This window comes from Ascidia mentula, chromosome 9 (assembly GCF_947561715.1).
Source record: "Ascidia mentula chromosome 9, kaAscMent1.1, whole genome shotgun sequence".
NCBI lineage: Eukaryota > Metazoa > Chordata > Ascidiacea > Phlebobranchia > Ascidiidae > Ascidia > Ascidia mentula.
This window is the reverse complement of record NC_138574.1, coordinates 5861814-5887955: the sequence shown is the minus strand read 5'-3', so window position 1 is coordinate 5887955 and position 26142 is coordinate 5861814. Positions and strand designations below refer to the sequence as shown.

Sequence of the window (26142 nt, the reverse complement as noted above, 5' to 3'; positions counted from 1 at the left end):
ATTGCAACAGGTTGTTTAATGGCGTAAGATTCACTTGTGATTAGTTATCTGCTCAGTGAAACATGTTTCGGATACGTGAAGTAGAGGCTTAAGAGGCAGAAAAGCCCTCGAAACGGAATTGTAACTTTCTGTTAGCGCTTGTTTGTTGTCTTTATTTTAACCTGTGCCTTACTATACTTGTGAATAATTACTGTGTAAGTTATGTAAATTGCTGTTTACTGTGTATTTATTATTTTATACTATTAGTTATCCACTAAAATTGTCAAAATGGAAGGCACAAAAAATCGAAAAAATGAAGAGGCGGGGAATTATGTACTTGTTGTTGACTACAATGGAGAACCAGACATATTTCAGTTCTCATATGACACATCTTGGTCTGATGTTGCTGTGGTTGTAAGTTTTAAACCAAACAAACTCTAAATAAAACCACAAACCTATACATTGTCTGATATATGTCTTATCACTTAAATTACCTATTTTATGTGTGACAATCATTTTATTTATTCCAGCTACAAGTAAAATATGAATGTGATGAGCTTCCAGCATTTTGCTATACAGATGATGATGATGATGAAATTCACTTCAGTTCACAAGGTTAATGTTTGTTTCAAAATAGCAATTTTTGTTGACATTTCTGATGCTAAAACCCCTCATTATATTTGCTTGCCGCAGCAAACAATTTGGAACACTGTTCATGGTGTTTTTTGTCAAAAGTATTTCTTGGTAAACGAACATACAAAAGCGCAACTTTTGTAAATGTATATATGCCTAATTGTATGAATTTATAAATGTGAACTTAACTGTTGTTCTGTTACAATTGCAGAAGAATTTGAGGTTGCCCTACTGTTATGTAAAAAGAATGATGATGTTCTGCATCTGAAAGTAAAGCCAGCAAGTGCTTCTCAAACAATTCCCACACCACGAATGAGACCATCATCAATTTCCAGTGTAGAGGTAAAAAATAATGTTCATCATACAAAAACAACTATATGCCAAACATTTTTTCTGTAGGTAGTGAACTTTTTATAGTTTTTAAAATTGTGTGTTAAATGTAGGTGAAGGTGAACAATTTTTAAATTGCCATAAATACATTTTAGGATATAATTATGTCTATTGACAGATCTGTGTGTGGATTCACATTTGTAATTTAATATTAATATACGTTTGTGCAATGAATTGTTGGCTCATGCAGGCGTCACAATCACCAATTGGAGTTGGATTGTCATGGGCGTCTTCAGCTGTCAAAAACGCAGTTCATGGAATAGGTCAGGGACTCATCTCTATAACAAGCAATGACAATTCCTTGAGGTAAAAATCATAATGTACATGTTCCTGAAATATTTCGTAAATTAATAGCCTAGGCAGGGCATGGATATTTAAGGTAGAAGCAAGTGGGACAACACAATTTTGGGCTTGTATGCGTTATTGGTGACCCTTCAAACAAGTATTATTTAGAATAAAATGAAGTGAAATAGCATTTCTGCAGTTAGTGCATTGTGCACACACAATTACTTACATATGTGTGCTACCTAATCAACATATTTCTCAACATATACATTTTAGTATGGATGATATGATCTTTAAAACACCCAATGAAGACATGATGCCAAATTCACTTACACCCTCTGTTGCTGAAAATCAACCAACACCCAGTACCAGTGACAGACAAAATACTGTTGGGTCACATGACTCAATGACACATGACCAGTTCATGACAAGCTCTGCAACGATTGTAAAGGAGCCTGTACATGTCTGTGATGAAATAGAGGTTCCAACCAGCTTAGAAGGTAAGAGACAGCTTTTGCTGCTTGGTTAATGATTTCCAACCATCAAATACCACATACTGTCTGACGTCATCTAATTGCTTTTTTGTGTTTGTGGCAACGTTAAAACTACATTAAGGCATAAATAAAACCTTTTTTTGTCAAATGGTTTATGATACAGTTATGTCCAAATAGTGTAATGTGAATATACCCAGCCAGACATTTACTTGTTTTGTCGCTTACATATAACATTGTAAAACAAATCCTTTTTTGTAATTGTCGTTTTACTAAAACAGATGAAGTTTCTGTGAAGACACCATACTCAACACTAACTCCGCCTTCCAAAGATGAAATGCAGAGTGATCCCCATCAAGACGTAATGCACACAATTAAACAGGAAGTTCGACAAATTGTAAACAAAGAAATCTCAGCATTGCGTGAGGAAATTCAGACTCATCTACTTCCACAGATCAGTAAGAAAAAAAATAATATAACTAAATTTTTTTGTACAGGTTTTTAAAACATTTTAAAATTTGCAGAGAAAACTGCAGTGGAACCAAATAGAGCTGAATCCTCCGATGACTCAAAACAACGCTCCCCAAAAGTCATAAAGAGAGAAATAAAGTACGTAATTCAGGTTGTAAGTGTAAAACACACCCAAAAGCCTTTGTTGTGTATTGTTGAAGGGCAACGGGGGTAATGTATTGTGTTGATGGGTGCAGTAGTTGTCTACAGGTAATAAAATCCCTGTGCTGCTAAAAAATAAATATTGCTTTGATAGTTATTGTATATCACACTATATTTAAATTTAACTATGACGAAAAGCCCCGAGAATAAAATAATGATTCTGACACCGTATAGCACTCTGATAATCATAACAAACTCTTGGTAGTCATTATCACCAACAAAAACAATACCCCAGCCGTTACCATTGCGCCTGATTAACTCTGAACCTTATGTGCAGCTATTTTGCCAGTTGCAGAAACTGAGATATAACCAAATGTGTTTTGTTTTGAAGTTTGTAAAATATTCTCACAAGTAGAACAATAAAAATCCTTGTCCAGTTTAGGAAAACCACTTAGAAGATCATTTACAAAAAAATTTTTTAATTTTCTGTTTGCAACAGACAACTTCGCAAAGAAATGAATGAAGCAAAATTGCTAAAACGGCAGAAAAAACAAAAACATTCAGACAAAACATCAGGTGAAGATGCTACAAGTCCTAAAGATTTGACAGAAATGCGTCATGTGAGGTGAGTTTTGCCAATAAACACTTATTTCCAATTCACTGTTCGTACAAAAAACAAGCTTGTGGTATCAGAACATGTGGGTGAAGAAGTATTTTAAAGTTTTGGCAAGGCAATGTTTTCTACAAAGGATTATTGATTTTCGGTAACAGGAAGTATGCGGCGAGCTTCATCTGTGAAAACTTGCTTGATGGAAGTTGTGTTGGAACAAATCAAACATTCACTAAATATTGGGTTCTTAAAAATGATGGAACAAGAACATGGGATCACAAAATTAAGGTAATTCAAAACTGGGGTTGTGCAATGATATCCGTACTATTTTAGAATTGGCAAACATAAATTGTATTTATTTAAACTCTTTTTTTCAGAGTAGATTTTCATTTTAATTTCGGTAACAACGGACCCTAGCATTGTTTCTGAGAACATTTTAAATTTGTCTTTGAGATGTAATTTTATTTGCCTAAAATCATTGTTTTCTAGCTGGAGCTGCTAAAAGAAACCCCAAGTTCTGATGGTTCCTCAGTTGATCCGAGTATTGAGGCTAATGAACCTCAAGTTTCCACATCAATCAACAAAACATGGGGTCCTGAGCAGCAAAAGATTTCTCTCCCAACAGTGAGAAGCCGTGAAACGACTGTGATTGCCATACGTCATGTTGCACCAAACCACGTGTGTAGTTACGTCTCATCATGGAGACTTCACCACAAGGGACAACCATTTGGCCCCAGGTAAAATTTAAAGTTTAGTTATTGGGACATTTCTTTCTTATTTTTGGGCAAGATATGGATTTGGTGAAGTGTGGCAGACAGTACCTACCCACACTTTTATCTTTTAACGGACAAACTATCTGAAGAAAAGATTACCAGGGCTTTCAAAACGTACAAATTTTGTATCAGATAAATTAATTTTAGATATGAACCTACAAAAGAATTGAAGCTTTATGTTAACATTTGCTTTCGAGGTTTGACATGTTTCTGTTTGCTTTTATTTATAGACAGTGTTGGTTTGGCAAACATACCTGTTCGCAGTACAAATTTACATTTTACCTCTAGTCCCTTGGTTTTACCTTTGCTTGAGATGTGGTTTTAGGCATCTGTGATGTCCATAGAAATGTAAAATTGATATTTTTGTGGTAAATAGGGACATGTTGTTGTCCACAGATCTTATGCATAAAATGTTGTTTACTTCCCTTTAGAATATGGTGCAATGTATCGGTGGTGAATCACATGCAAATACCTGTTGTTGAATCACAACCCTGCTCAACTCTGCTAACTACAGATGAAGGTTGGTAGTTTATGTTCCTTAAAATTGTTTGTCTTATGTTTGTTAAATTCCAGATAAAGGTTTTGTAATCTTTGTACATCACTTTTGACATAAAAAAACTGAAAAAAACTTTCCAAGACATTTATTAATTGTTGATACTTTTAATTTGTAGAAACATCATTCATCAAAGAAAAGTCCAATTGGATTCCTCCCCATCGTTCAACATCACAAACTGACAACATCAACCAACCATCACTGCATGATGATGACATTTCAAACATGCTGTCATTTGAAATGACTGATATTGGCAAAAGTAATATCACACTTCTAATAGAATGTTTTTATATTTATTTTCATGTGTTGACTCATACATGTAAAATGGGCATATTGTAAGAGTCTGAATATGACCAACATGGTCCGAAAAATTTTTGTTTAAACTTCTGTTTATTATTCAATCTGTTTTGGTTAATATCCTAACAGTTTAAACAACAATTTTGCAGACTTCCCCCAGCAGCTACCACCTCCAGTAAATACATCATACAGTGAAGTGCAAAGTTCTTCACTGAAATCAAATCCACAGCAAGCAGAAGAAGCTGAACCAAATGAAAATGGTAATTATTTGAAAACATTTCTTTATATGATATTCTTTATCATCGCCACTTGGTTAATCATGATTGCCTAAAACTACATATATATATTGATCAATTATTTATGCTTGGCACCAATTTGTATTCAGAATAAACAAGATTTTTTTGGGATTGCCTGTATTTTATTTTGGTACTTTTCTGTCAATTAGGTGATGCTGCAATGCCGGAAGTTGATTCCCCATTGTCACATGAAGGTGATGCTGAAATAAACAAGGATGAACAACCTGAAGTGAAAAAAGAAGAGGAAAAAGTGATGGAGGAAGTGGAAGAAGAGGAAGAAGAATTTGAATCCATTAAAGATGTCAGCCATATTCTAGAGGTATGCTATTTTCTGTTAAAAACTGCACTTGGATCAAATACACACAGGAAACATTTTGGGCATTTAGCTGTTTTATTTATTTTTAACATATATATATTGTATTAACATGTATGTATGTTTGCTGCAAATATTAAAGTTTAATTTGACAGTTGATTGAAGTAAATCAAGTCCCTCGTCTCTAAGCTCTGCAATATAGCAAAATGTATCTTTGAAATGTATGGTACAAATATAGGATGAAGCTGTAGCTTCTGAGAACAATGAAAAGCGAGATGATGTTGAAGATCGTTTGAGGGATGAAGAGTTTAATTCGTCTTCTTCCTCCAACATGGAAGAGGAAGATAGTGAATGTATGAGTGACTTTGAGGTCATTCCATTACCGGAATGTTTCGACACCACAAGACCCCTGTCAGGGTCAGAAAAAGGAGGTAATTTATTGATTGGTGAAAATGTAAATAAGGTTTAGCTTTATTTGCACCATCTTGTATTATGAACCACATCTGTGTTTTTCAGACCAATCCAACCCGACAAGCTTGACATTGACTGAAAAAATGCCAGAAACATCACAAGATGTTCCTGTTCCTGACAATGAAACACAAGCAGAAGATGAAATCATGGAAATTCGTGAACGCTGTGAAATGATAACTGGGGAGAATGAAGATGAAGGAACAGACATAGCCACTGCTGATATGGAGGTGAAGGAAGTCATTGAATCTTCTGCAAACATGCCAGAAGTTGCACCAGAGGAGCCATCTCAGTCAACTAGTGCACCAACATCCGTCAATATTTCAGAGGTTGTTTCTGTCCCCAAATCTGTCCCACAATCTGTGCTTACCATTGATGAACCATGCGAGGTACCAGAATATTCACAGGGTTATGAGATGCCCCAACAACAAGTGGTGAACCCAGAAGCAGCATGGGTAAGTGAGCCCATAGCCCTCCCACAAGCGGTCCTCAGTGCTGATGAGCCATGGATTCCACCACAGTCAGCATCTGCACCTGCTCAAGAATCCTCATTTGTTTTGCAAAAGGTTACACCAGTGCCTCAGCCCAGGTCATCTGCCCAGAAACATCAAACGGAGGAGATTCCAGAACCCCTTACATCTGACATGATTGGTATGTGAGTGTGTAGTGAATAAATAAATTTTTTTAGCACAGACAAGATACAAAGATAGACATAACATATTTAATAAAAGTAATAAAGTTACAAATTCCCTTTTCATATGGAGCACTTATGGTTTTGCTCATAATTCTGAGGACAAAGATTCTGTCCCATGTTGCAGAAAAAATTATCATCTGGTATTTATTTGTAGAAAAACATGATTAAATAAACACCTCAATGTTCTGTACAATACGGGCTGATATCTTTGTCCTTTTTTATATTGTGTAAAACATTTTGTCAAAACATGCATTGGCACAAAATACCGGAAGGATGGGCACTTGTTTTAACATGATCAAAATACTTTGTATCTTCAGCGTCACCCCAACCACACCAGATGGTTGATTCAGAAAGTTCTGCTGACGACGATGACAATCCTCAAATTCTTTACCCACCAATGCTTGACCATGATGCAAACAATGAGTTCACCCTCGCACCACAAGCACCAGAACCAGCCAGTTTGCCCCACCTTACTGTGCAACACTACAATCCTTCACCTATGGAAGTCCTAATAGAAATGGGTTTCATGGACTTGGACCTAAATGAAAATGTTCTTTCCGCGTGTGAAGGTGATATAAATAGAGCGGTACAATCACTTCTTTCACATCAGATTCCAAACCGCCCCCGTTCCAATGCCCACTCCCACCAAAGGCATTCAAATGGTGGCTTCATAGCTTGAAGATTGTTTTGTTAATGAACGCTTGGCTTGTAACCTCTATTTTATCAGCAAGGACACAATACCAGTTTTACTAACTGTATATGTTGTTTATCAATGATGTATTGTTTTCCCAAAATAATTTGATTTGAAGTTTGTCCTGTTGGGTTTGCACTTCACACTTTATGGAGGTAACAAAACTTGTGTGCAATCCAAAGTTTAGTACTATGTTTACTGAAGTCTTTACCCAATCACCTGTTATGGTTGTACAGCTTTCATGCACACATTGTAGATTAGGTTGTTTGCACTTGGATAAAACATGTGAGATTGATATGTAGTTGTAAACATACTGTGACAGGTTCAATCGAAAACATGTTTTCTTTTGTAAAGTTTCATTCATGTTCTTGCTTTTTTAGTTCTGTGATGCCTGGTGCATATTTTAGCGACGTGTGTAAATAATTTTGTTCGTGGTTATGATATCGTAAATACCTTTTGTTCCTGTTTTTACAGTTGTGTCTTGGGTTTCTTTATCTTTTTGTGTACAATCCTTCATAATTTTAAGTGGACTGATAAATTTCTGCACACGACCAACTTTTGAGGCACAATTATCTTTGTTGTACAAATATTTTTGAATGGATTTCAGTAACATCGTGTTGTTTTGAACTTTTTCAATGTTGGCCAATTCTGTTGAAAATAAACCCTGTACACTTGTACCATTGCTTCATATGGTTTTGCATCTAGGCAATGCTAGGTTTTAGTAAACATGAAACAAGTTTACTATCTGCACAGAAAAACTCGAGCTATGTTTCATGTTGTCACTCCAACATGTTTCAACAGGGGCTGTTTAAGATATGGAAGGTTAAATAATGAAACCACCATTTTTCTTTCTGCAAAATAACACCTTGATGTGATAAAATTTGCCTAGTTTATGCATGTTCCACTTCAGACTTGTAACCTCAGCCCGGCAAAGTGATAAAAACCACTAAAGCATTTTACAAAAGGCCAGATATGGAGGGACAGTTGGTATATTTGTCCATATAATTGCATATAACAAACTACAACTAAAAACCAAAAACATGTACAATAACCGTCATCAAATGTAACTGTTTATATATCAAAACAAACATGAATTTATTTTAATGCACTTAATTTACAACAGTGGAAACACATAAAATTTACTGAAACTACCTGTTTTTCCAACTATTCAGGAAAATGTACTGAAAAATGCCTGTTTTTTTAGATTGCTGGTGAATGTAGTGGTTGTGTTGTTGCAATACAGTTCCAAATAATCACCAGAGATGTGTTTTGGGTACAAAGTAGGTAAAGTAAGTCTACAAATGGCCAGCATGAAGAAAATGTGGAAATTTCAGTTACACTAGTGTATATCTTGAAGACACACAAACAGTACAAAAGGATGTTATAGTGGGAAGCAAAAAAATCTCAGTCACTAAATATACTGCAAAGCAAATGTACAACTTCATCCAATTCATGTATCAGCAATGTATGCAATTTACATTTCACATCATATTTCAGTTATCAAGCACTTCTGATTGACTGCAACAATTGCTTCAGCATGAGGTGAAACGTACGAGTCAATGCACCAATATTATTACCTAATTAGCACTCATCACACAGTTGAAGACAACATCAGCCATTGAAGCAAAGCTTTGAACAGAAAACATGGATTTTAGTTGCTGGCAAAATGTGCTTCAGCTATTTTGAAGAATGAATGATTTGAAGAAAGTGGTAAAGGAACTATGCATAAAAATTACTGAAGAATTCCGTCTTCAACTTTGAAAATGTTGAAGTTTAAATAAAAAAAAGTTGAAGAATGTTTTTAAGCATTGTGGTTTTTCTTCATTAGGGAGACGTCAGCATCTACCATTTCCTTCACAAGCTCATCAAATTTAATTGTTGGTTCCCAACCAATTGTTTTCCTGGCTTTGGCATAATCCCCCAGAAGAAATTCCACCTCTGTTGGACGGTAGTAACGTTCACTTATGGTAACTCTCTTCTCTTTGGTTGATGCATCAACTCCAACCTGGACATATTAACATATCATATAACAGCTATTAACAAGTTTTTAACTACATAATGTAATAATATAATGATAGAAAGGAATAATCAGATTGAAATGTGTACAGTCCATGGAGCAACATAGGGAGCTAATATAAAAATAGGGCATACAGTATATTACCCTGCCATGTTTAACCAAATAATTAGCATATTAGCTATATCATATAAGTTTTAACTCCTGCAAATTTCATTTGGCAAGCTAATAATATTAAAGTATGACATTTGGACTGGTGCTGCTGAGCAATTAAACATGCCTACAGAAACAACAGCAGTGCAACACAACATGAATGCCAAATACAATCAATTTGAAATTCATGTAAACTTCAAACATAATATACAAACCCCCATATAATGGGGATTGATACTAACAGCTTGTTCATGGTACAATTACTTGTTTACGTATTTGACAAGAAGAATTGCACAAAACGTGAATACAGCTGACAACGTTGGAAATACCCTAGGTCAAAATGTGAACCCTAATGTCTGTATAAGCTATGTGAATGTATTGTTGCTCAATATCTACAATTATGTTTTTTGTGTTTGAATTTGTTACAATCTCTGATTTGATCTATTTTGATACATTTACTTATAACTGACTTTGTTCAATGGCATGCACCAAACTTGTCATTTCTAGGATATTGGCAGCTTGGTCTAAAAAATTTGTCATGCAATAAACTGTATTATATATGGCATATACAATGTATTGGCATATCACTTTGTTTGCATGTTAGCAGTGGTCGTCTGTCACTAAAATATAGCTCCCAGGCAAATATTTCATTATGTATGATTCCATCATGCATTATGTATCTTTCTGACCATCTGTTTAGTTCAAGTTACAATGTGTCTGTGTTTAACAAAAACTCATTTGGCTGCAAATGGTAATGACAATTTTTTGAAAACAAAAGATACGATCAGGCTGAAAACACAAGATTGGAGTGTAAAAGGGTACTTTTTGTTTTGCTTTTAATCTGAGTGACATTGGTATTAACCAGAGTTACCAGACATTGGCAAATTGTGACTTGCATACCAAATCAGGCCTGTTTGGTATTTTAAGATAGCTTGCCAGGAGTTGTCCTAGTGAATGCTGTTCATACCGCAATTTAACTGCATGTTTTTTAGCATTTTGGCCACAGCTTTTAAATGTTAGTTATTGTAAAAACTGAAAACTGACCAAACATAAGTCCTATGAGAATGAGCTTGTAGTACATTTACATACCTTACATAAGCAGGAAAAAACACATACTAATTTTACAGGGAAAGTTTTAGAAAATTTGCTGAACTGCATGATTAAAATATTTATAAAAAAGGCCTTCATTCGAAAAGTTTGGACACCCCTGCCTTTGGGTGTGCTTTTAAAATAAGACAACTATGGTTTACCCAATAAGCAAGTTTCACACATATGCGTTACCTCATTCACTCCCTTGCCTTGCCATTCAATTTCAATTCCAACATGTTTGAACGCCTTTTCCACAAATTCCCTGACACTGTGTGTTTCATTTGTGGCAAGAACGTAATCGCCAGGTCTACAGTTTAAAATTCCAATTATTGTATTATGACAATTTATAAATAATACTAAGTCTTTTAACTAACACATTTTATATGTAAAACGTATCCCGATATAAATAACTATTAAATCATACTCATCGTGCTGTAACATTTTCCACATTCCCTCCACATAGTCTTTCGCATGACCCCAATCACGTTTGGAATCCAGGTTGCCCAAAGTCACATATTCTACAAAAAGATTCATTTTTACTTGTTCCTAAATTTTGACACAAATTTCAACAGAACATTCTGTATTTTACTATTATGCTCACATCTCATATCTGCAAAGAATCATTTTAACAATCTACCTTGAAGACCAAGGTGGATTTTTGCAACACTTCTTGTGATTTTTCTTGTAACAAAGTTGAAACCTCTTCTGGGGCTCTCATGATTGAATAAAATGCCATTGCTGGCATGTATGCCATATGCCTCACGGTAGTTAACCACTATCCAGTAGGCATACACTTTTGCTGCAGCATATGGTGAACGGGGATAGAATGGAGTTGTCTCTTTTTGTGGAATTTCTTGAACCTAAACATAAAAAAAAGTCAAAACAGATATTTTCTTGAAAAGAAACATAATTGACTATTGCAAAAAAATAAATTTATTACCTTTCCATACATTTCACTGGTGGATGCTTGGTAAAAACGTACTTTGTCAGCCATACCACAAGTACGAATAGCGTCCAACAACCTTAAAGTTCCGACACCATCAACATCTGCGGTGTATTCAGCTAAGTCAAATGAAACTTTTACATGACTCATTGCACCCAAGTTATAGATTTCATTTGGTTTGACCTAAAACATAAGTTGCAACGTAATCAGATCAGTGTATGTAAAATTTTAAAAAATGATAATGAGTGTATAATATAATAAAAGGTAGGGCTTATTAAGGGCTTCCTAAACTTGGGGTCATGGCCCTGCTGACGAACTTTATGGATTGCAAAGAGAACAGCAATGTCATAAATAACCATGCATATTTGTCGGGTAACTATATGGTTTCATGAAGTTTTAAAATTACTATTTCTATGACTGTCAAACACAAAAGGTTATAACGAATTTCTTCTGTTGAATTGATATATAATAGTACATGTTATTATAATACATACCTGGTTGATTATTTTAACCAGACAACTACTGTCGGTAAGATCACCATAATGTAAGTGCATGTTGCCTTCTTGGTGAGTGGCACGGTCAGCATACAAGTGCTCAATTCGTGCTGTGTTGGGTTGACTTGCCCGTCGAACAATTCCATGTACTTCATAACCCTTTGAAAGCAAGAGTTCAGCTAAATACGAACCATCTTGGCCAGTGATACCTAATAAAATGTAGAACGTTACATTAGTATACATTCCATTTTGACAAATTACATGAATGTGCATGCACACAGTACCTGTAACAAGGGCAGTTTTTTTACTTTTTTTCACCTCAACCCCTGACTCACATGAGCCGTTTGCATGCTTTCCGTTTGCTATTTGATCCGCCATAGTTGTGAAAAAAATAACAAAACAATCTTGAAGAAATGCAGCTAAATATAACAACGGAATGTACCTAAAAATGCAGTAAGAAATTTAGCACCAAGAAACAAATCTACACATTTCGCGACGTCCTATACAATTCGGGAATTCATTGTTTAATATTTTATAGCAGATAGACTATACTACATGCTTTGAGTCTGATAAAGCTGTCAGCTTACACAATAAAACTCAATTGATAGTTATAGGCAGATATCAGCAGTCAGCACCCTTCCTGTTGCAACCGTCTTTTTCTCTTTTAAACGAACGCACAAACTAAAAAACACCATCTGCGCTAACGATTAAACGTGGCACCAGGAAACCACCAGCCATATTCGCATCGCACGCATCCTTTTCTTTTCATTGACAATTGGTGCGTGACCAGATCTTTTCCTGGCGCTTGCTTCGCTACATGGAACACAAAAGAGGAAAAGAGGTTAAATTCAAAGGGTGTGCCCCGCACGGTAACAAAGCGATGTCCACCAAGCATTGAAACAGTACGGCGGACACTGTGTGTCAAATGTGTCTAAAATGAAACTTTTTTATATTTTGCAACCAATATATTCGGCCCTGGACGAAGTCGTTTAGTCCACATTTTTTCGTCGGACACAATACGCATTTAGCGATGCGCCTCGATGTGATGTGATGAGAGCAGGTTAGCTTACATAAAAGACCTCTTTGTTACCAATCCCTTTGTTTTGCACAGTAATTCGGTTTGTTGCTGGACCGCGATCTTAAGAATTTAAATTTGCACCCACCACTTTACTTTGATCTTTAAGGCCCTTGGAGAACTTGTCAAATCAAATATTATACATGGTTGCGTCGGTTTGTACACCATGTGCAGCCGAGGCCGAATATATAATATGACATTATAATTTTTCTTATGTTCGCCTTTTGTGTTTTCGCTGAAATAGCGACATATTATACCTAGAGTCGTTAATTATTCGTGTTCGTTTGTTTCGTGCAATCTTATTTTTATATTCTCATATATATATATATATAGTGTATTAAATTCACAATGCTTTGTTTAAAGGACAATGCTTTGTTTAAATTCGAATGTATTCTGTCAATATTCGGATTCGGTGTCAATTTTCGGATTCGGCCAAATAATTGAATGTAACCTTGCGTAATATTGTAACGTTTATGCACTGATGTAATGAGAATGACTTGTAGTTTTGTACCGCCAGGAAACAACTCCCTTTCCTAAAACAGCATATGAGAATCGCCTGTAACATGTAATTATCGCATCGTGGTCTCACGCGAACGCATTATTCAAGTGTGTATAAATTCTGTGGTCTTGTGGTCTGAAATTATTCTACACTGGGTTTTAGCTTTGTGTGGGATCATGAAATCTGTTCTAAATTTTGGCGTGCCAGTGTGGGACCAAAAACATCTGATTCCCACATATCTGCGTTGTGTCTTGGTGTATTCTGAATAAAACAAACTAACCCAAGTTTGGTTTTGGTTTATCTGGAGTCAGGAGTCAGGAAACAATTCAATCGCAGCTGAACACGTAATCAACAAACAAACAACTCCAATTCCTACAATATTCAGCCGAATCTGAATGTTCTGATTTGGTCCGATACTTACCTATTAAATTTATTTTGCTTTGTTCTCAGGAAGATTTTTATGGTATATTGTGCACGTGCAAAGAAACTTTGACGCAAATGTGGAAAACTCTGCCCTGATTTGCAGGTTTTTAATTCACAATGAAGAGAATACAGTTTTTATGCTCGTTGACCACCAATAAATGCCTTCAAGATTTCTTTATTCTTGACACTTTTCTCATATAACAATTCAACATGAAAAATTAACTAACACGGCACGATGTATATCGAATGAACTGATAATTATTGATAGGAAATTAGGTAGTAAAAGCATGTATGGTCACGAACGTTTTAAAAATTACACATCAATGTATAACTAATAACAAAACAATATGGAAACATTACATCACAAATCAACCTTCTGTATGTACCATAAAAAAACGCAACGAGCAAACAATTAGCTTGCTGGAGTACCTATTCGAAAAAGAAACGGTTTTCTCGATGGACAAAAGTTAAAGTTCATATAAGAAACTAAACCAAACGTTTTAAGTCGTAAGCCATAAATGTTGCCACCTGTCAAATAAACGTAATAAATTTTGTGATATGTTTTGCGGTGACAGCATGTAACAGTCACTTGTATTGTATTCGGATTGTAAAAAAGAATTTGCATATTAAAGGTTTTATAAGAGCCATAATAGTCATGAGAGCTACAGACAGGCGTACACACTGTTTCGACCTGAAAGGTCTTATTGTTTCTATGAAAAAATGGTTCTATTTTTTTCTCTTTTTCCATACATTATTACTGTTTGTCCGATTGATAAGCAGAGGGAGTCCGGTCAATTATCAGATTTGGTTTTACGTTAAGATTTACGGCCTGTTATGAGTCTACGACATAAATTGATGTGACCATTTGTTCACATGTGCTAGAATGTTAGCTCAGTGTGATGTGACTGGAATAAAATTATATCACACGGCGCTAAAAATGGACAAATATACAATTACCGCTGGTTAAGCGCGAAGGTAAACAAACAAAACATAAACAAAACGACCACACTTATAAACGGAAGATAGATGTTTTTCAAGTAGCACTTTGTGGCTCATCCCGACTGCTTATACTATCTTACACGTAGTTTTCAGTGCCGGCTGCTTTAAATGAGTCAAGGTAACCGGGACTCGGTGTATTGTCCAGTGGCCACAGTTCAACGATATCGCTTTCGGAGTCTTTTGATTTGTTGGTAGTTTCTACGGCAGTGTTAGACTTTTTTTCACCGTCCGTCAGAGGTTTCTTTTCATGATTCTCATCACAATCTTTCATGGAAGAACCTGTTCAAGCAGAACATTCCAAAACTGAGAGAAACAGCAGGAAAACTATCATAACAAACAGTCAAATTGTGTAGATAATTATGATTATGATTTTTATGGCAACTTTTTACAACTTGTAGGTGTTGTGTAAAACTAACCTTTATCCGAACTTGAATCGAGTTTCTTTTTCTCTTCAGAATCGTTTTCTTCCTCAATTACTTTTTTAGGATTTCGGCAACGGTTGTAAAGACGGAAGATAAGGATCATCAGAAAAGCTTCTGCAGTCTGTTGGTATAAACAATGCAAAGTTTACATGTTTGGTATTTAAAAAAAATATTGTGCTTGTCATATCTTCCAAATCGCATTGATATATAGCCTACTTATTTATATTTATTATAACTTAATACTTCGTTAATATTCTGTTAAAGTGACGGAATTTAATTCATAATTGGGACAACAGTGCAGGTTGTGCGCCTCACAAGCAGTGATAAAACATTATACATTAAATTTGAGTGGTGATGGTTGTTGTAAGTCGCCGCGACGGCAGCATAATATTTATCAGTTTGTTTGTACTTCTCTTATAGTCACCCCACTTACTGTCAACCTAATCAGCACGACGAGAAAATGTTTGCCATTGCGAATGCAATCTTGTTTGATAACAGCCTTGCCAGGAACTAGTTTGCAGGTCAAGCACCCTACGTTTGAGTTTCTCTAAGCCAATGTACGATAGTGTGTTGCTCTTTGCAGGTCTTGTACCGTTATGTTAACAAGAGTTAAACTTGTAACGCATTGAGCTTTTGTAGACAACAACATGAAACCAGTAAATACAGTTTATAGTTGGTTGTAAACACAAAAAGTTGTTTCGAGAATATTAAAACGCAACCACAGGAATAGTTGTTCTACGTTATTGGCAAATTTAAACAACCTTTTATTGGTTGTGTTGCAATTTTCTGCTTCATTAAATTATTGCAAATGTTAGTCTGCTTTTTCAGTTTGTTGTTTAACTGCAAACTGCAAAATAAATTCAATATAAAACTGTTGATGTTTATGGGAATCGAATTTTATCAATTAACAAATCAGCTGAAACCAATCCGAGGCTTTTTGCTTCATTGAATTACATAAAGGCACACTTACAAATAGGATATTTCAAGGAGAAATCTTTTCGTGCATTTTGCATAGAAACTGCGCAAACGTAATTCTGCTATTTCCAACGTTTATCCAAAAAAAAACTGTTTGTGCCCAAATAGAAAATTGAAACTGTTTAACCCCAATAGAAAATCATAGCAAGAAAAACTTGTACTTACTTGGAAAGCCATGTACACCAGTGGCATTAAGAAAAGAACTCCGACCAAAACTGGGTCAAACGCAAGCTTGAGAACCGTTGAACAAAGTTGAACATTTTGACAACCTGTTTCCACGCAGATCGTTCGCCTGTACATTAATGTCAAGAAATTTAGCAAATATGCGACCAATTTTTTTCAATCATTTTAGAATTTTGAAAAAATTTCTTAGGCAAGCAGTGAAAACACGAATCATCAAACATGGGGTGGAATTATTTTATTAGTAATAAAAATGACTTCTGGTGTGGAATGTGAGGACTTAAACAAGACACTTCAGACAATGGCCTCATTGTCCTTTCCGTATTAATACACAAACCAATCACTTGCTTTACAGGTTCAGTCTGGTACAAAAAAGAAAATTAAACTTCGCCCTATGGGTATCATTTCTTGGAGACAAAGGAAACGATCACAAACATACCTGCATTTGGGATTCTCTCTTGCGACAAAGGCGAATACGTAACCCAGTGTGTAACCGGTGAGAGGAAGAATTGCGCAACAAGCGAGCACAGAAGTGTTGAAGTAGAGGAAAAACGCGTCCCCCAACATTATTCCCGATAAAGTTGCTATTGTGATGGTGCAAACGATCAGCACAAATGCGCCAAACTGAAAATAACATAGAAATATAAACCAACTCATACAGTTATGTAAGCGTTAAGATATTAAGGAAAGCATGATGTTGATAATAAATCATCAGGTAAAGAAAACCTTTAATAAGCATTTCAAATGTTGAAAATAGTTATGATCATAAACGATGGTTGAGGTTCGTATTTGTCGAACTTATAGTCTTACCCTCATTACGTATGTTGTCCATTGCGGTCTGTAGTGACGTATGGCGACACCGACCAGAACTGGTAAAATGGTGCAAGCAATGTTGATTATGATTTTCTCGTAAGGAACTACGTTGCTCCCTAGAGGTACGATAAGTTGGGAGTAGAGGAAGATTGACAGGGGCATCATACCAAGACCAATGATCGAAGAGCATGTAGTCATTAATATGCTGCGAGAAAATTTTTTTTGTTGGGCATCACACCGAATGGGCAATTTTTCGTAGTATTAAGACTTTTTCTAATTTTGGTTTGCTATGGTTATCGGGGCCATTAAAAATGCATTATTTGATTGAAAACCTCAGGTTCATGTCTCCGTTGAGAGCATAGGAAAGCATGTTGGAAAGGTTTCCACCAGGACAGCAACCACAAATCAAGACAGCTATCGCTTCAAACGTCTTGAGTTTAAAGAGCACGGTCAATGCGTAGGCTGAAGCGGGCATGATGATGAATTGTGCGACCAAGGCGATTATGACACCCTTTGGACGTTTTGCATGCTCTGCTATTTTGGAAACCGTCATCGTGCAACCTAAAAAAAGAAAAATTTAACATAAAAGTTTTTTAATTTTTTGTGTGATTTTCCACTTACCTAATGAGGTCATAACGAACATTAAAACAACTATGATTGTGATGCTGATGGCGGCGTTAATAGTTCGGTTCGTTTGACTCTTAAAGAGATTGTAGAAGAACCAAGAGGATGGCGACATCATTTGTTGTAATAGTTCGTCATTGTTTTCAATCTCTGCACGAATTTCAGTTTCGTTTTTTCCGCTAAGCATTAAAATTTTTAGGTCTGTTGGCACTGGTTTATCCTGGGAACATAAAAACCGTATCACAAGTTTAGTTTTGTAGCAAAATGCGTTAATTCTATTTGAATAAAACACCGACGATGCTGTTTAGAAAAACGTATATTTAGTTGTACGAAACCAACAAATTTTAACCTTGGAAATACATGTTTTTTGTAAATGTGGTCAACAAAAAAAGGTGAAAATCGTTGTGATCGTACGGCAAGAATGGGTAGTGATCTCGAAAGCGTTTAATAGGGACAAACAACATGCTGTATTCATACATAAAATATAGAAGTAGCACTCACACCAAGCATGGTTCGTAATTTCTCCGGAAGAAGTTGTTTAATCAGATCGTCATCTTCAATCATCATCAGAATAATTTTAGTTTTGTTCGGTGAAGGACCAAAAATTTCTGCCACAATTTCCGGTGGCATGTGACCGTCACGGACAAGTTGAGCGATGGCATCTGGCATTTGCGACAGAATGTAGTCCTCATTCTTCGACAGGTTTGCTCGTAACCATTCCTTCGTAATTTCTCCTAGAGCCAGTTTGGTGAGAGTATCAGGTGGTAAATATCCTGCCTTGATGATCGCCTGCAGCTTGTTGAGTTGCTGTTTTTAAAACGAACTGTAATTAATGTTTACTCTCATGTTTTTTTTGGAAATTACAAAATCTTTTCATTATATAGAAGATGTGTGTTTCCAGAATTATGACTCTTGCAAGAAGAAAGTTTTTACAGAGAAACGCAACACAATTTATAACTATACCTCCAAACGAGAACTTCCCAACACTCTCGGCGTAGGTGGGTCAAGTTGGGCACAATCTGGCGCAAACCTTCCGGAATTCACTGCTGCTCCCATCACCATCTCCCTCGCCTCCTCTGGTGCGATTTTATCTGACAATAGTTTGTTATATGTCCCATCTGGCAACTGCTCTTCTTCTTCCATGTCTCTTACGAGCGCCAACAGACTTCCGTGGTCAGTGATATTCACTAGCTCACACGGTGTCGCTGTGGGTAACTCGTGGTCTTCGTCGACACCGCACTCTATCAGCGGTAAACCAGCATTAGAAAGTGCTTTATTAATTCGGGTTAACTTTTCGGCGTTACTTAAATTAGGGTCAGCAATTTTTTGTAGCATTTCGCCTGGAATCTGACCACTACTAACATAACCCAGAAGAGTTTGTGTAATGGTTCCAGCGTCACAGGCATCACTTTGTTGGGGATTGGCAGAAACAGGCGAAGTTGTTGTAGTTGCGAACACAGTTGTGGTTGTTGAGGGACTTGCCGTATTTCGGGGCGCTTGCGTTGGGGTCCGTGAGGTTATTTTTTCCGATGTTGACGCTTGTTCCGTGGTAAACGCCTTTGATGCGGACTTTATAACACATGGTTTTAACGGAGGTAAGTTGTTTCTAATTAACGTAGCATTAGTAAGTCTGAGTTTTTCCTGTGGGTCCGCATCAGCTTGTTTCAGTTCTTGTAGTTCGGCATGAGGAATTTCGCCTCGGAACAAATGACGTGTCATAATGGCTGGTATACCAAGCGTGTCACAAGTAGGTATATTTTGAACAGCTGGAACAATTATTTTCACTGTGGTGCTTGTTTTGACTACGGTTGAAGTTGAGGTCATTGTAGGCGTGGATGTTTTTGGCGCACGAGTGCTGGTGGTGGTTGGGAGTTTGGTAGTTGTTGAGGAAAAAGGAGCGACGATCGAGGTGTCAGTGGTTGATTTTGGAATGCACGGCTTTAAGGGCGGCAAGTTATGTTTGATTAAAGTTGCATTTGTCAGTTTTATTTTCTCCTCAGGGCTAACTTTGCTCTGGCGGAGATTATTTATATCGGCAAACTGGATTTCGCCGAGAATAAAGTGACGAGTGATTATGGCACGGATTCCCAAACTTTCACATGTTGGAAGTTGTTTTGTAACTTGAGGAGAATCGGTTCTTGTGACTAACTTGGTTGTGGTTGTTTCAGACGCGGTGGTGGATGTTTTCGGGCTGGTTGTTGAAAGTTTTGTTTTGGTGGAAGATATAGTGGTTGTCGTTTCTTCTTCTACTTCAGCATTTACAACGCAAGGCTTCAACGGAGGAAGATTATTTCTAATCAACGTTTCATTTGTTAGTCTGATTTGTTCTTCTGGGCTAACGTCGCTTTGTTTCAACTTTAGGAGCTCAGTCAGTTTAATGGTACCGTTTATAAAATGCTTAGTCATCATGTCGCGAATCCCCAAACTTTCACAATATGGAAGACCGTTCGCACTAATGGCCACTGGGGCTGACGTGGTTTCAGTGTAATCCTCGTAGGAATAGTTTTCATCGTAATCAAATATACTGTCGATGATTGACATTAAACCTGTGTTGGCAACGTTAAAGGCATTTTCCTGTTCTGTGGTATCTTGACGAAGCGCAGAAGTTGTTTTCGGGGGCTTGGGTTGTTTAGTGTTTGTTTGTTTCTTCGTTGATGGAATCAGTGTCGACGTTGAGATTGAGGCTCGTTCTTCAGACTTTGATGTATTTCCAGGATTCGTGTTTTCAAACGCTGTTGTTTGGTAAAATTCAGTGGTGGTTTCAGCCGTGGTTGTTGTCAACTTCTTTTTGTTCTTTTTCCGCTTTTTTCCTCCTTTATTCTTCCTCTTCGCTTCTCCCATCTCAAAGATCAGTGACGTCACTAAGATAAGGAGAAGAAACAGTTGTGCCCGCCTAAGGTTCATGTTTATCGTTTGCTACCGATTCTGAGGACAGAATTTGCCTATGTTATGTATGTTTTGTGCTGCCACGTGTCGGGGTTAACAAACATTGCGTAGTGAAATTACTACACTCCGGTCTTAACAATAAAATTTACAACCTTTTACTACTGGAGTTACTGCCCAAATTTTACCACCTTTTTAAAGCCTATCTCAGGCAAATCTTGCAAAATCGTTTCATACAGATGTGTAAAAGTAACGGTAATTTACAAGCAGAAAAAAAAACACTACATACAGCTCTCTTTGAACAACAATTAACTACTTTTTTGTGACAACTAAGTGGCAATTAAAAATGCGTGCTATATAAAAAAAAAACCCTGTTTATGGTGAATAACAAACACTTACAGGCAATATATAGCCGAAGTACGTTTAATACGTTGAAAAAGCACAAAAAAACAACAACAGTAGTCCTGTTTATGAACAGGTAAAAAGTAGAACTATTATGTAAACAATCATCTGCATAACTTTCGCAATAAGTGATATGTTTTGAACCTGCCTACTCCTTTATACATCAACACACTGGCATCCACTTTCTATTAGTTACAGTTACATTTCCCCTCAACACAAACGGACGAAATATTCTCTTTAACGAAGTGTTGTCCTTTGCAAACAATAATTCGCAACAGCAGACAGTGGGCACTTATTAACTAAATCGCCCTCTGTTTGCCTTCAAACGCCCAGAAAGGTAAATACCCATCGGGAAAGGCGGAGTGCAAATGTCGTTGTTACATCACGCACTAACCAGTATATGAAAATTGTGTGTGGACAAAATAGAAAATAGAGCTTATGGAAGGTTTGTCGAATCAATGAAAAATATTAGGGTTAAGTTATTTATTTGTTGGATAATTCATTTGTTCATAGATACGTTAACTACTAAGTTTCCCTTATTTTGAAATGCGTGTGTCACACCAGTTCACAAAACACAAAAACTTATGTTGTAATTGGAATATGACCTAATGTAAAACGATATTTTGAATTTCCACATAGCCTACTATGTAGATTGTGCAGTGGTGTTTGATCGATTTTGTTACCTTAAGCACCACAGAAAATTACGTTTCGTTAAATTAAATCACCACTGAGCATTTGTAAATGAAAATCGGCTATTTCCTTGTTCAAAAAATAATATAATTTTAACAACAAACTTAACATATTACGTATTATACATACTTAATCAGCGACCACTGCATATTTACTTTTAGCTTAAAATCAATAATCATTGAACGTTCAATTGGTTTTCATATAAAAACCGTACATTATAGTTTGTTGTGGCTAGGATTTATTGTGGTCGACATGTTGGTCATTAGTTGCAACCGACCTTCCTCAGGATACCACGCACATATGCACTACCACTGACAATGTAAGCATGCATAATATCACATTAAACTAAACTATTTTATTAGAAATCCAAACAACAACGGTCTTTTCTATCGGATGAGTACAAACAAGCTTAGTTCTACATCTCAACGCTACTTGCTATTAATGTCAACAGCCTGCTTCGAGAACTCCAATGCTTGTGTGCACCTGCGTGCATCGACAACATATATATAGACAGGTAGCCCTGTGTAAAACGAAGCTTACAGATAAGAAGATCGTGTTAGGAAGGGGAACAAACACAGTTTCAGGAAAATGTGAATCAGAAAGACGTGTTTCTCGATAGGCCTGTTGACATACATGTCAATCGGCCGTGTTTGCTAGTCTTGTTTCTGCGTATTTTGTCCTGTTGGCGGTTGGCCGAAATTTAGAGAGTTATAACAGCACAGTGCGGGTGAATAAACCGAGCGCCTTACCCAACTGGAAACTCGCATGAGGAGATAAACGACCGATGTAACCAACTTCAAAGGAAGTCAATTTGCCAGAAATGCATCATTTCGACGTCATATGCCAATGTTGGAAACATCGGGAGTTTGAACTTGTTGCATTTATCAAGTTCCAGTAAATACGCGTTTTTTGGAAACTTGTTTATTACGAAACATGCGGTGTAGATGTATTTTGTCTCTTTGGTGTCTCACATAAGCCATGCGTTACATGTTACCAACATATCGTGTTGTTTTCTTAACACACGGGAAATATTTTTACAAAACCAGTGCCAATGAAAAAGAAAATTTGGTAGTTAATAATTTTATGCAACTCTTCCAATTTAAAAACTGGTTTTGCAACTGTGACTCCAAGCACATTGGATTACGCAAAATGCATGTATGTTTCGATCTCTGCAAAATTAAACCAAAAATAACTCCTGTGTAGAATCCTGGGACGTAAAGCTATCATGAGATTCCGGTGATAAAACTTTTATAAATACCAAGGCACAAAAATTACCACACAATGATTGGCATTGAATGTAGGCTACGTAGTGTTTGTTTTTAAGTTGTTAATGTTGAATATCCATTTTTTATCTGATCACCTGATACTGCAACATGACCTCAAATACGTATAACATATAATTATGAAATTTGCAGTATCAGACTAATTCAGTTCGTATAACATACATAGATAAGTGTTGCTCTCATGGATTGTTGCTCGTCAATGAAATGTACTAGATATGATTGATAGAGAACCTAACTGCATTGTTCGATGAAATCGATGAAAAACTGGCCGACAATCCCGTCGATATGCTTGCACTGGAGCACAAAGAAACAACGGGTGTTTTGGAAATTAAGTTATACCTGGGACATAGACAAACAGATACAAGATCAACGGTTTATGGAGATGTTTTGTGTAATCTTTGAACTATAAATTATCATTCGATGCAAACATATTGAAAAAAAATTGCATACATTGCTGCAAGGGCAAAACTACACACCAAAAAGCAAAATGCAAATCTACACTAAACTATTGTAAATTAACAGAGATATTTGTATAGGTGGCATATTTTTGTGTGGAAGCCACGTGATACTTGATGGTGTTTAGTCCGTCACGTGACATTCTCTCCTTGCTGCTTCGCAGAAGCTTCCACCTGTTTCTATTGTAAGGATTTCCCTTATCTCGTCCATGTGGAAGAGAGGTGAACCGACAATACCGGCGAGGTGGGCGACGAATGTGCATGTGCTTGGAACGAATTCTGGGAAAAAAGTAAACCAAGCTCAAGAAACCTCAAATGAAATTAGTAATTGCGCGTAATTCAAAGCTTAAGGAAATGTTATTTGTTGTTATTAGATAAAAGTGGATTTTTTTATGCCGCGCTTCATTAGCAGTTGTTTTCTCAAATTCTTTTGCAAACCAAAGATGTTGAACCAACCGTTTTGCCATGTCATCATCTTCACCTCCCCAACCATGAAACTGGTTCGACCAACCATTCACAACTTCCAACTGACGACGACTAAATGCAGAAACTCCGCCGATTGTAACACCTGGGTTGCTATTGTAACCAAACTTGCTAACTGCCGTTGCTATGTGACGAGGATCGTTTGTCGTCTCCGAACAAGTGTAAAGACATCTAATGTTAAAAATTGCTTAATTTGTTTCGTCAAAAGCAAGGTTCGGGTAAAAGTTTAATCAAAACGTTTAAACACAGCAAGTTTTTTCGCCAAATATGTTGTTCAACCTGTGATTTTCCGGAATTAAATCCACGTCGTGAAAAACAAAACATTTATAATCTCCCAGTTTTGAAGCTTCAAGGTAGCCAACATTCAGTAGCGAAGCCTTGTTAAACAATCCCTCCCCTCTTTGATGAACAATAAATACACCGTACTGCAGACCTTGCTTTTGAAGAATAGGATGCAAATGATGAAGCAAAAGACGTAAATGATACCATCGGCGTCTATATTAAATAAAACGCGTGCTTTGGGTTAGGAACGATTTTCGAACAATACTTTGTTGAAGATCTGTCTCATTGTTAACACAAAAAAAAACAGTTGGCAACAAATTTACTTGATCGCGAAATGTCGTAAACCACATATTTTATCCCGCCTTTAGCACGTGCTTTCATCCTAGAAATATATTTTAAATCATAAATTTATTTTCTTAATTTCAAACCTGTACGGTATGATAATTGCAACTTTCGATCTTGGATGAATTCCATGAGGTTTGAACCTTCCGCCTGGTAACAGGTGCGGATTTTCGGCTGCAACGTCACTGAACATGACGGTACTAGATGTGTTGGGTCTCAAACTCTACAAAATAAAATCGCACAGGATTTTCTCGAATTTCAAAATTGGTGATTTAATTTACACCATGTGTTTTAAACTCACCGCATAATCAATCACTTTTCTTTCGCCGATGTGGTATTCCTGACTGATACGCATGACTGAGTTTCTCCAGTCTTCAGCCACATACAAGGGATAATAATTCTTTCTGTGTGTTTGATAATGTAGTTTGCCATGGTGGTGCCTGTGATGTATTTTACGGTGGGGACTGTGATGTATTTTATCGCGGGGACTGTGACGCACTTGATGGTGGGAACTGCTGTGATGTATTTGAGCGTGTGGTTGTTGGTGATGAGCCTTTCGATTTTGCGCATGACTTTGGTGCCCCCTGCTGGTTTGGTCTTTATTTTGCGCATGGTCCTCGTGGTGACCACGATTTCCATGCAAGTTAACTTCCTTTTTATGAGAGATATTCATGAGTTTCGATCCATACTTGTACAGTTTTGATGCAAGTGAAGCAGCAGTGGTTTGGCTTTGGTTGATAGAAGCCGCTTGATGACTTATTGTGTAAAGATAGACAAGAGCAGCAGCAGTGTTCGCCATAATTAGGAGTGTTAAAATGCGGACGAACCTCGATTTGCTTCTTAGGCAAAAGCAAACATTGATCCCCGACATTATATTGCCAAAAAACGTGGTCTATTCAACACTTTCGACTATACAGAAACAAATAAATCACATTTTATATTTTAAAAATCTGTCCTTCTGGAACAATTAATGTGACTTTTATTCTCCGACGTTTCACTTGCTTTAGGCCGCATCTCACAATTAAATCCTAAAAATTGAGTTTTGAGGGGGTACAGACAGTCCTGGGGGAAAAAAACAGTTACAAGACATCTAATTCTTAATGAATTGTGTAGAGGAGGGTTGGCGGCTTCACTTAATGGCAAATGTAGGGTACTTTCTGTGATTCATTTTTTCACAAAACAAACCTACACTTTTTTCTGCTTTTTTGGCCAAAATAATGGCCAACAGAAGGTCAAAATACCCCCGGGGGAGCAGTTAAAGTAGTTATCTCGAATATAATTTTGACCAGAATTCCCAGACAAGGGTCGGACTAACAGAAAATCACAAATTGACCATACTTTCTGTGATTCATTTTTCCACAAAATCTACCTCAAGATTTGGGTAGTTTTTCAGCTACATGTTCAACAGCACCCTCTACCAATTTACTTACTGACTAATAACCCTGAAAACCATAGTAAAACTGCCCCAAACACGATGAAAATCGCCCTGGCAACAGCCTGTTCATCTGCGCTCATTCAACCAAAACACTGGCGC

At 36.7% G+C, this 26142-nt stretch overlaps 4 protein-coding genes across 4 annotated transcripts; 1 reads left to right on the top strand and 3 right to left on the bottom strand.

Annotated features, from left to right (window-relative positions):
- Positions 1-222: 222 nt before the first annotated feature.
- Positions 223-7762, top strand: LOC145913176 (uncharacterized). The gene is made up of 17 exons (XM_083000740.1): positions 223-393; positions 510-594; positions 824-954; positions 1193-1308; positions 1564-1787; positions 2060-2236; positions 2303-2387; positions 2890-3015; positions 3162-3288; positions 3490-3737; positions 4205-4293; positions 4445-4585; positions 4773-4883; positions 5069-5238; positions 5471-5663; positions 5749-6351; positions 6712-7762. The coding sequence occupies exons 1-17, from the start codon at positions 268-270 to the stop codon at positions 7071-7073; spliced, it is 3114 nt and encodes a 1037-aa protein (XP_082856866.1). The 5' UTR covers positions 223-267; the 3' UTR covers positions 7074-7762.
- Positions 7763-8058: 296 nt separating this feature from the next.
- On the bottom strand, positions 8059-12241 carry LOC145913037 (GDP-mannose 4,6 dehydratase-like). Its single transcript, XM_083000550.1, has 7 exons — positions 12063-12241; positions 11779-11987; positions 11282-11467; positions 10979-11201; positions 10766-10859; positions 10534-10648; positions 8059-9090 (listed from the first exon to the last, which is right to left on the bottom strand). Exons 1-7 carry the CDS (start codon positions 12154-12156, stop codon positions 8887-8889), a joined length of 1125 nt encoding a protein of 374 aa, XP_082856676.1. The 5' UTR covers positions 12157-12241; the 3' UTR covers positions 8059-8886.
- A 2609-nt stretch (positions 12242-14850) lies between these two features.
- Positions 14851-20692, bottom strand: LOC145914440 (uncharacterized). Its single transcript, XM_083002270.1, has 9 exons — positions 18752-20692; positions 18290-18595; positions 17786-18008; positions 17497-17725; positions 17162-17369; positions 16791-16975; positions 16337-16463; positions 15191-15317; positions 14851-15053 (listed from the first exon to the last, which is right to left on the bottom strand). The coding sequence occupies exons 1-9, from the start codon at positions 20690-20692 to the stop codon at positions 14851-14853; spliced, it is 3549 nt and encodes a 1182-aa protein (XP_082858396.1).
- Positions 20693-23551: 2859 nt separating this feature from the next.
- LOC145914439 (beta-1,4-galactosyltransferase 4-like) lies at positions 23552-25479 on the bottom strand. The gene is made up of 5 exons (XM_083002269.1): positions 24910-25479; positions 24695-24831; positions 24264-24479; positions 23958-24155; positions 23552-23780 (listed from the first exon to the last, which is right to left on the bottom strand). The coding sequence occupies exons 1-5, from the start codon at positions 25477-25479 to the stop codon at positions 23552-23554; spliced, it is 1350 nt and encodes a 449-aa protein (XP_082858395.1).
- Positions 25480-26142: the final 663 nt, after the last annotated feature.

Bases quoted from the DNA above. Each gene is read 5' to 3' on its own strand.
- LOC145913176 (XM_083000740.1), top strand. From the start codon at position 268: ATGGAAGGCACAAAAAATCGAAAAAATGAAGAGGCGGGGAATTATGTA. The intron at 2,388-2,889 runs GTACGTAATTCA...TGTTTGCAACAG, and splicing joins GTCATAAAGAGAGAAATAAA to ACAACTTCGCAAAGAAATGA. The intron at 3,738-4,204 runs GTAAAATTTAAA...ACTTCCCTTTAG, and splicing joins GGACAACCATTTGGCCCCAG to AATATGGTGCAATGTATCGG.
- LOC145914439 (XM_083002269.1), bottom strand. From the start codon at position 25,479: ATGTCGGGGATCAATGTTTGCTTTTGCCTAAGAAGCAAATCGAGGTTC. The intron at 24,156-24,263 runs GTTGAACAACAT...TTTTAACATTAG, and splicing joins TTAATTCCGGAAAATCACAG to ATGTCTTTACACTTGTTCGG. The intron at 23,781-23,957 runs GTTGGTTCAACA...CTTTTTTCCCAG, and splicing joins GATGATGACATGGCAAAACG to AATTCGTTCCAAGCACATGC.
- LOC145913037 (XM_083000550.1), bottom strand. From the start codon at position 12,156: ATGGCGGATCAAATAGCAAACGGAAAGCATGCAAACGGCTCATGTGAG. The intron at 11,988-12,062 runs GTACTGTGTGCA...ACATTTTATTAG, and splicing joins AAAAACTGCCCTTGTTACAG to GTATCACTGGCCAAGATGGT. The intron at 10,649-10,765 runs GTATGATTTAAT...TTTAAACTGTAG, and splicing joins AAAATGTTACAGCACGATGA to ACCTGGCGATTACGTTCTTG.
- LOC145914440 (XM_083002270.1), bottom strand. From the start codon at position 20,692: ATGAACCTTAGGCGGGCACAACTGTTTCTTCTCCTTATCTTAGTGACG. The intron at 16,976-17,161 runs GTAAGACTATAA...TGTTATTTTCAG, and splicing joins GGACAACATACGTAATGAGG to TTTGGCGCATTTGTGCTGAT. The intron at 15,318-16,336 runs GTAAGTACAAGT...TTATACCAACAG, and splicing joins TGGTGTACATGGCTTTCCAA to ACTGCAGAAGCTTTTCTGAT.